Consider the following 10,589-nt stretch of genomic DNA (forward strand, 5'->3'; position numbering starts at 1 on the left):
GCACCTTCCCAACCTCCCCGTCACCTTGGCTGCACTTTCTCCCCTCCTCAGGCTGCAAATAGTGTTTTTTTAATTTAATGTAGTTTCATATTTTATATGATTAGGAGCTGGAGTACACCATTCAGTCCCTTGATCTGCTCCACTATTCAATAAGATCATGGCTGGTCTGATTACTCCACATTCCTGCTTATCCCCAATAACCTTTGACCCCCCCACCTTTATCAAGAATCCATTTATCTCCACCTTAAATATATTCAAAGGCTCAGCTTCCACTTTTGATGAAGAAAGTTGCAAAGACTCATCCCTCTGAGAGAAACCAATTCTCCTCATTTCGTGGATAGTTGCATTGCTGAAATTTATACATGGTAATACACTTGCCACTGCTGGTTCAGTTATGTCGGCCAGGTAAAATGTTTGCTTTGTCTGTGCCAAATTACAATAGTTGCCTTGCATTATTAATATACCAATGCAAGGTGTCGCTGACCAACTGTATGCAGTTAATTTAGCAGTTGTTAGCAGAGTTCAAACAATTTGGTTAAGACTGTATCTTTTATTCTTGTGTATTTTTGATTTTGAACTGAAATTTAAAAAAATGACTTTTTAAAACCAAGGATTGTGGAAGGCATAGTTGTCTTCTTAAAAGAAATTACAAACACTCGCTAAAAGCACTGTTTACACTGCTGCTTTACTCAACCAATGAGGGAGAGGCAGGTTGCACATGAGCTGGCATTAAGGGATGTCTACAAAGTGAGATTCAGCCAGCAAAAGGTTGCTGATTGGTTTGTGTGGCCATCTGCTTACCAACAACAATGTGATTAGCTCTTGGCTATGACAATATTGCCAGAAGTTTTTGGAAGGGAAGGTGGTATCTCTCTCTAAAACATACCTGAAGTCTGAACAAAGCCAGTTTTCCCCCACCAGTTGCTGATTACTTTTAACAAATAAATTAGACTTTATAATTTGTGAACCAGTCACTCATGCAAGAAGTAAAAGAAACCTGGAGAAGAGATCGAGGAACAGCAAGTTTTGGGCAAGCAAGTGATTATCTCAATGAAGCCTGTGGACAGGGGCCACTGAAATTTTTTTTCTCCTTCACCCATAACTGTGTTTTTGTCTGTCTGTATATGTTGTGTGTAAGAGGAGATTTATAAGAGGTTTATAAAATCACGACGGGCATGGATAGGATAAATAGGCAAAGTCTTTTCCCTGGGGTGGGGGAGTCCAGAACTCTAGGGAATAGGTTTAGGGTGAGAGGGGAAAGATATAAAAGGGACATAAGGGGCAACTTCTTTCATGCAGAGGGTGGTGCGTGTATGGAATGAGCTGTCAGAGGAAGTGGTGGAGGCTGGTATAACTGCAACATTTAAGAGGCATCTGTATGGGTACATGAGGGATATGGATGAAGTGCTGGAAAATGGGACTAGAATAGGTTGGGATATCTGGTCAGTATGGACTAGTTGGACCAAAGGGTGTGTTTCTGTGCTGCACATTTCTTTGAATCTATGTACTCAAGGATGCCCTCATAAGAACGGGGTACGATCCTCAACTCATCGACCACCAGTCCCGATGTGCCACAGAGAGGAATGATATTGACCTCCTTCGGAGACAAACACAACCTGCAACTGACAGGGTACCCTTCGTTGTCCAGTACTTCCCAAGAGCTGAAAAACTATGCCATGTTATTCACAGCCTGCAAAACATTAATAATGAGGATGTCAACAAAGGGCAATGCTAAGTGAAAAAAAGTGAAAGGGAGGGCAGGGATTAAATCAAAATAGAGTCTGAGGGGGAAATAAAACACTCCACACCCTGCGGTGCTCACCTCTTCCTGAAAGTCTCAAGGGTGTTGGTAAACACCACGGGCTCCTTCTCCACGGACACCTGGACCCGAACATAACTGCGGAAGAGGGGCAGGCAACCGGACATAATGACCCCCTCCATGACCTGCTGTCTGCATCAGTTTATGGCCAAGCTCAGGAGCAAACCCACGAGGAGATTGCTGTGACCTTTGATTTGTTTTAAAAAGACATTTTTGAGACACAGATAAGTGTTGAAGCAATTGCCAAATCCATTAACTGCTCCAAACATTTTCTGAGAAGCTTAATTGCTGCTCTTGTGGGGGCATCTATTGACAAAGTGTTCCATTGAAACCTGCGGCTGTTGCTGGTATGACATCAATTCCAGGTGATGAATTCTAAAGTTGACCCTTAAGTGCAGCTGATGATCTAGCATTTTCCATTGATTTGCAGATCTTTCTGCTCCTGTTCGATAAGCCTGAGGTAATACCTCTATGTTACCCCTCATAACGAACTTCAATTAGTATTTTCATGGCCTGTTTAACCAGCTCTGAACTGCTTGGTCTATGAAGTTTAGCTGCATTCTTGGTTTAGAGTTTGAATTGAGATAGGGTATTGGCCGACTTCCAGTTCATGGTGGGGCATTTGGCATCCATCCTTCTGTTTGTTTACTTTATCCAGACACAATTGAGGTGCAGTAACATTTCAGTAATCCAATTGCAATGGGGACACTCTGCATGTACCCTCAGCAGTGTTTCTGCTGTCCTCTCTGCTTTGTGCTTTCCTATTTTTAAAAATTTACTTTGTATGCACTCCTTGTGTGTCTTAGCACTGCACTTAATTTTTTTTTCTATTTTTGGCTTGAAACTTGTTTTAGGTAGGTTTTATTGACTTGCACTCTTTCCAAATGCAGCATGTTTTTTTTTCTTTGTTTGAATTTAGGTATGCTTTTCTTTGTTTAGACCATGGGACTAACTCCCAAAATTTTGATTAGTGACTAGATACTAGTGCAACTGTGAACCAGCTGGCTGTATGTATGGATTAGGCCAATTTTAGGTACTCTGTTTGTGAAGAAGCTTTTGTTATAATATATGGAATGAGTTGCCAGAGGAAGTGGTGGAAGCTGGTACAATTGCAACTTTTAAAAGGCATCTGGATGGGTATATGAGGGAAGCAAGGGTTTGGAGAGATATGGTCCAGGTGCTGGCAGGTGGGACTAGATTGGGTTGGGATATCTGGTCAGTATGGACGAGTTGGACTGAAGGGTCTGTTTCCATGCTGTACATCTCTATGACCCTTTTCCTGCCTTTTAAAGTAGCCACTGATGTGTTCTCTCCTTATGGACTCTGGTAATTGATTCTACTTTAATGGCTGGCTCCACTGTCCCTAAACTATGTGCTGATCCTTAATTTTTGGTAACCACACTATAAGCCTGACCACTTCCTACTTTAGACACCACCCTTCAGTGTGTCAGATTACTTAGTTTGAACGGATCTAAAAAGACAATGCAGTTCCCTGTACCTCGCTCTCCTGCAAGTCAAAAGAAATATTAGTAATAAAATCAGCTAAGCATAGATTGCCAGAGTGTTCAGAGTTTACCAAAAACAGGAGATTGTCAGCTTATTATGGACCAGGCTTGGAACCCCTCCAAACCATTACAAGAAACTAGCCCAGACCCTAACTTGCTAGTTATTTAAAACAGTTGTAAAGTAGATATTCCAGGATTGATGCAGCTGGTCAAACCACTTAGTTTTAAATAAAACAGAATTTATTTACAACATTACTGAATTAAACACAAATGAAAGAGAACAGAGTAGAGAATAATGTAACATATATTAAAACACAACAGATTACCCCAACTTAATGATGCTGTTCCAAATACTTGCTACAATCCCCATAAATACCCCTTGGCACAAAAAAAAAATCAAACACAGGGTCTTATAGGAGAGATGTCAGAGAGAGGGAGGATCAACATGGACCTGCTTCTTTGGGTCCAGCAGCTTTACAACAACTGTACGCTTGCAGTTAACACCCAGACCAAACCAGAGAAAAGCTCAGCTGGGAGAACTGGCCACTCCTTTTTCATTGTACAAGTATTTATTTTAAAAACTTTAAAGACTTTTGCAAGTAGATCAACCCCAGACATTTCAGAGCAATGTGTCTTTATGATCTCCTGAAAAAACATTGATAACCTAACCTTGTTAAAGAAGCGAGTTGTATTTAATTGGGGAGGCTGCAATAAATCTTGATGAACTAGTGTTAAATTGATCAAAAGTGATCTATTTTGAAGGCTCTTGTTGATAAGCGGTGAGTTTCCACCTTGCTTACCCTTCCACCAATATAACCAGGATCTGTTTTACAACTTCCAGGGTTCTCTGAGCTCACTTAATGTTTCGTCCACCAGCAAGCTCCACAAAATCCAGCCCCTAAGTTATTAAGCAGGATGTGAAAAATCTGTAATATTGTTTTGTTTTACAATGTTTGAGCTACTCATCTTAATCATCATTACTATATAATCCATGGAATACTGTGTATACAGTTTTTGACGTGAAATGTTTGATCAAAGATGTGTATACATTGATTTTCACAGCTTTTACTATATTTTCCTTGAAGTAGGAGACATTTTGACTTTGAGACTTAAACTGTAGTTGCAATAATAATGACAGCATAATAATGTTTATTTTATCTTCTTCTGAAAAATAAACATATTCTAAACTTGTGTCATCAGAAGAAATAGTTTCTGATTATCAATGCCTGACGAACTGAAAGTTGTTTTTTTTGTTCTTTAGCAGTGAAACCTACCATACCCCCATGCCAACTGAAGTGTAAAAAAACTGGAACGCTGCGCAGTAATTACTGTGCTAGTGACTTTGGTAAGCCAAATATTTTCCCTTGCTAGTAAGAACATTCTTGCCTGTGTATCTGTGAATGGAATAGTTAGTGTTTTTCTCCCATATACAATCTTCAGCTCAATCATTTCTATATTCCAGTATCAGGGGCTTTACATAAATCCTTTCTAGTGAAATAGGCAATTATGTTTACAAAAAGAATGGATTCACAGTATAAAAACAACACACCAAACATGGAGTGAACTCCGTGTGAGAGAGGTGTTTATTCATTTACAACCTTTGGCACATTGAACCATTCCCTCTGCCTAAGGTACAATGGTGCATTTGTCATTTTGTGATCACAGCTTAGATTACAAACGGAGTCAAATAAAATGACTTAATATTTTCAGGCCCAAACATTACAATTTTTCATGCACTTGGCATAGCCCTATTCATCCAAGACACATTATATGGACAGGAGTTGTCACACTCTATTTCTCACCTCCACTAACAGACATTTTTCTTCATTTATAACTGGGGGCAATGGATTAAGGAAACGATACAGAGCTGTTCTGCAAAGAACTTGTTGGGCGGGGGGGGGGCGCAGTTGCAGACAGAAGCATCCAAGTCAAGTCTTTGAAGCTTGTCATTGTAGTTGTATTATCATCTCATGTGGCACTGTATTAGCACAGGCCGGGAGATTCCAGTGTAATTTGCTGCTCTCAGCTAGTGCAGCCACTTTTGAAAGAGGTTGTTGTGAGGATGTTGGTAAAACAACATGTATTACCTTGAGAAGATGAAGGGTGTACCTTCTTCATGGCTAATGATTATATTTCTACTAGAATGGCTCATCAAACTACTTCTAAAGGCATTAAGACAATCATTTGATGTAAGTTTGATTTACACTTAGACCAAACATGGAGTGAACTGTCAGTGTGAGAGAGGTGTTTATTTATTTACAACCTTTGGCACATTGAACCATTCCCTCTCCCTAAGGTACAATAATGCATTTGTCATTTTGTGATCTCAGTTTAGATTGCAAACTAGATTTACTTCAAAACTAAGATTTCTGTAAATAATAAAACTAACCCAGCATCAAATCATCAGATTTGCCAAATTAAATTTGTTTGATTTCGTGGTATTTGAACACTTAACTTGTGATTCCTAATCACATCACCATGCCCCTTATAGGTGCTACAACAGACCTCAGCATCACTGTAAGCTGAGAGACATGCACCAGATTAAATCTGTTGGGGATGGGATGTATACCAATGTTGCACGCTAGCTGACTGCTCAAAAGATAAATGTGTAAGAAGCAGGTTCTACCGGAAGTGCTCCATGTAGTTGGTTGTTTTCATGTTAGCCACTCATTATCATGGGAGATGCGGACAAGAGAAAAATCTTTACAAAAGAATCCCTATTCCCAACTGCTCTATAGTACCACTGTTAGTAAATTTAATTGGGCCAAATGTAGAAGTAAGTTTGAATGTGATGTTTACATCAAGTCAGGCAGTCAAGTCACCATAGTCCTACCAGACCATAAGGCTGCTCTCATTAGAGAGACAGCAGGTGGTGAGTTAACCTGAGGGCCACCATACCTCAGACAAGGGCAGAGGTTGAGAAGGAGAATCCTTCATGGTAACCTCAGCTAGTGATGGAAATTGAACTCACACTGTTGGCATCACACTGCTTCACAACCAATTAACATACTATTCAGCCAACTGAGTTATACCAACTCCAAATAGTTAGTGTCACACACAAAGTGAATTACTATTTGCCTGAGGTATCAGAGGTTAAAAAAAAGGAGAAACTTAGAGATAAAGAAATTCACTCTTTTCAGAAGAAATACTTCCACAAATTTGTCTTAAGCCATGTTCTTGTCATGTCCAACACTGCTAAATGAAGCTAGTTTTTCAATCAGGATTTGAATGTGGATAATGAAGTGCTGTTTGTTTTACCTATACTCTTACATTGATAATTAAAACACGACAATAAAATCATGGTTTCAAAATCTTGTTATCCTGAGGTGATTTGAGGAGCAACCTTTCACTCGATTTTCATTTTAATTTTAGGTATTTTTTCTTTCTTTCAGTGTTAACTGGCACAGTTATAACTGCTATAACACGCAACGGCAGTATTCACACCACCATCTCCGTTATTAATATTTTCAAAGAAGGGAGAATGGCAATTCAGCAAGCAGGGAAAAACATGAGCGTCAAAATAATTTCAGTCTGTAAAAAGTGTCCAATTATTAAACGAGGTAAGTTTCCCAGTTGGAAAGCTCATATTTGTTCTGTTATGCTTAATGATTAGCCTAAATTGGTGAACACCTCAGTTAAAGTAAGATTGTCAAATAGAAGCCTTAAACATTTATGCTAATATTGTCAAAGAAGAAAAGATTAAATAAATTGAAAAAGTGGTGGCTAGGTGAATCTTGGTATTTGGCTGCAGAAGGAAGGGAAGAAATAGTGACAAAAGCAGTTTCTTTCCAGGGAAATAAATGCTTTAACCCTGCAACCAGTTGCCTTCACTAGTTGTGTTATTTTCAGATACTTCTTCAGGCAACAACACCAGCTTTTAATAATGTGAATTAAAATAGCATAATTCAGAAACAATTAACAGAATCACTTGGCATTTAATGATCGTGCAAATCATTTGCTACAGTAATTGAAAATTAATCCTACTGCTGTTCTCTTCTAGCTTCATCTTTTCTGCTGGAATTTGTTCTGTTTTGGGTTTTTTTTCCTTAAAAAGATTAGATTCCCTACAGTATGCAAACAGGCCATTTGGCCCAACAAGTCCACACCAACCCTCTGAAGAGTAACCCACCCAGACCCATTCCCCTACCCTATATTTACCCCTGACTAATGCACCTAATACTATGGGCAATTTAGCATGACCAATCAACCAGTACATCTTTGGACTGTGGGAGGAAACTGGATCACCCGGAGGAAACCAACGCAGACATGGGAAGAATGTCTGTGTGGAGTTTACACATTCACCTGAAGCAGGAATCAAACCCAGGTCCCAGCGCTGTGAGGCAGCAGTTCTAACCACTAAGCCACCGTGCTGCCTGGATCTCTGCCTCAAGTATGTCCTGTTGTGAAGTAATCCATGTTCTTAACAACCCAACAGTTTTTCCCACACATCTGATTGCTTTCTTTAAGTGTTCTACATGTGTTAAGCCTTTCATTCATTCTGAAGAGAAAATGACTTTTACTCTATTTGTTTATTTTTGAAATAAACAAACTAATCTTTTGAATCTTCTTTTGCCTTGGTGCAAAAGATCCTGGAATACTGTGTACATAATACATAATTTGGAATCTGGAGTGAAAACTGCTAGAATCAGGCTCATCGGTTGACAAAATTACAGAATGAAATGTTAACAGTATCAGGATTTTGCATATGTCACAGCTGTAGTTTCCAATATCTGGTTTGATCCAGGTTAATCTGTAAACTCTGTGGTTTTAATGATCTTTCTATAGTGAAGCAACTAAAGTACACTAGACTTTACCAATATTTTGTGTTTTATCACTATTTCTTTATTCTTAAATAGTATTTGTCTTTTTATAAAGCCATGAAATAAATTTGATGTTTTATGTATCTGCACTTATAATTCTTGGAATATTGAATCCCTAAACCTGGTAATTCATCCATACCCTTCATTCCTTTTCATTCAGCATCCATTCCAATGCCAAAATTTATTACTTCTCACTTATGTCAACTTGGATCAATCACCCGTCTGCCCACTCTATAATTTATCCATGTTTCCCTGAAGTAGTTTACAGATATTACCATTTACTTTCTGCATTCATACCATCAAACAAGCCTCAAAATTGTATTTTCTCTATATCCAGGTTCAAATCATAGAACCTTACAGTGCAGAAAGAGGCAGTTCAGCCCATCAACTCTCCAAAAAGCAGCCCATCCAAATCCAGCCCTTACCCTCGCACTGCAACCCTGCATGTAGCAAGGTCAATCCATCTAACCTGCGTACCTTTTGACTGTGGGAGGAAACCGGGAAACCCGGAAGAAACCCAAACTGACAGGGGGAGAATGTGCAAACTCCAAACTCAAGGCTGGAATGAGGCAGCAATACTAACCACTGAGCTACATGTCACCCTGTATTTCTATAAATCATCTATGTATTGTTCTACAGAACACAAACGCAATCAGTTAGCGCCATCAAACGTTTGGACAGTATAAATAATTAAAGCAGATTTAACTCAATCAGCTGTACTGAATTTTTAATTTTAAGATACAAGATTTCAATACTGCACCACTGTTCAACTGCACTTTCTATACTCCTTATAATTAGTAATAGTAGGAAGTATATGCAAATGCAAGGATTGTGAACAGTATACCTGACAAAACCCTTGTTACTACATAGAATATGTGTTTATTCTTTTTTGTTATAGATCACAAATCTCCTGCTGATCCATCAGATAACTTCTCATCCAAACCAATTTGAGTTCGATTACTGTTTCTTTCACTGAATGTTGCCTTATGTTTTCAGCCCAACACCCTTATCTTTTGACTTCTTCATTAAACATTTTTTTAAATTGAAAATAACTGTGGTCCCAATTGTTCACCTACTCTTCTGTCTGTGCTTATTTCATTTTCCAAAACAGAATCATGAAATACTTCTTTCATTGGACTAGATGCATATCGAATGCAACAGTAATGACAAATTGCATTTATATACGGCATCTAACATAGAAAGAAATCTCCAGGTATTTCATAAACCTCTTCCCAATGGGCTTAGGTCTGTCCTCTTCTGAGGCACAGTCCACCTTCTATTCCTTTAATCATATTGATCTATCTGGTAGCTGCATTGATGATTCTTGAGGCACAGTGGTATTCTCCCCTTCTTTTGAGTTAGGAGACCTGGGATCCAGTCCCACCTGTTCGAGAGCTGTGTCATAACAGCTCTGAACAGATTAATAAGGAAAATATCTTCAGAAAAGTAGTGCCACGTTAATGCAAAGAGCAGCAAAATAGATAGTTACATTGACACAGGATTTGTTGGATATTATATTGAGATACAGATTATCCCATGCTTCTATCCTTGTGTCTTAAGTTGTCTATCTCTGTCTCATTTAGAGTGGTGCTGGAAAAGCACAACAGGTCAGGCAGCGTCCGAGGAGCAGGAAAATTGACGTTTCGGGCAGAAGCCCTTCATCAGGATGTTCCTGATGAAGGGCTCCAGCCTGAAACGTCGATTTTCCTGCTCCTCAGGTGCTGCCTCATCTGCTGTGCTTTTCCAACACCACTCTAATCTTGACTCTGATCTCCAGCATCTGCAGTCCTCACTTTCGCCTTCTGTCTCATGGCAGACACATTCGGAATAATACAATGCAGAAACCTTTCATCCTGCCTGATGCTACGAATTCTAGTCACTTGTTGTCTAACAGTAGAGATCTCCTGTCAAAGTGGAACAAATGAATTAGTCCTGGCCATGTTGAGATCCATGATGAACAACGTATCACACTTTATAGACAAGATCCCTTGCATAGCCATTCTTTTATGTGTCATTTAAAAATGCAGATAAAGTTCACCTGAATTTCCACTTGCATCAAACTCTCAAAGAATCAATAATTTCTTTCGACTCACTTTGCACAGATAATGATTAAAGGAAGAAAAAGTTCCATTAGAACCTCAAAAATTAAATTCCCTCCAAGATTAATCTCAAAATTCTAGAGTCTTTCTGTTTGAGATGACCCACTCAAATAAAAATGCTATTCAGAACATCTAATAATTAATTACCTTGTATTGTCAAAAATTGGTTCAATGATAAAGTTCTGCTTATTGATGTATTTTCACTATCTTTGCAGGACTGAATTACATCTTCATGGGTCACGTAGATGAAGCAGGCAGAGGTCAAGTGTTTCCTAATAGCTTTGTCATACCCTACAGATCAAAGAACCAAAGGTTTCTGAACAACGTAAAGAACAGACGATGCTAA

The 10,589-nt window shown here is 38.9% G+C and overlaps 1 protein-coding gene across 2 annotated transcripts in view; it reads left to right on the forward strand.

Annotated features, from left to right (window-relative positions):
* Positions 1 to 10,589, forward strand: part of LOC122556213 (procollagen C-endopeptidase enhancer 2-like) — a 67,323-nt gene extending 56,734 nt beyond the window's left edge. For both annotated transcript variants that reach the window (XM_043702773.1, XM_043702772.1), the window contains 3 exons: positions 4,586 to 4,669; positions 6,717 to 6,884; positions 10,459 to 10,589. In XM_043702773.1, coding sequence (XP_043558708.1) covers positions 4,586 to 4,669; positions 6,717 to 6,884; positions 10,459 to 10,589 — 383 coding nt within the window. The remainder of the gene's footprint in view (positions 1 to 4,585; positions 4,670 to 6,716; positions 6,885 to 10,458) is intronic.

The sequence above is a fragment of the Chiloscyllium plagiosum genome, chromosome 13 (genome assembly GCF_004010195.1).
Source record: "Chiloscyllium plagiosum isolate BGI_BamShark_2017 chromosome 13, ASM401019v2, whole genome shotgun sequence".
NCBI classification, from domain to species: Eukaryota; Metazoa; Chordata; class Chondrichthyes; order Orectolobiformes; family Hemiscylliidae; genus Chiloscyllium; species Chiloscyllium plagiosum.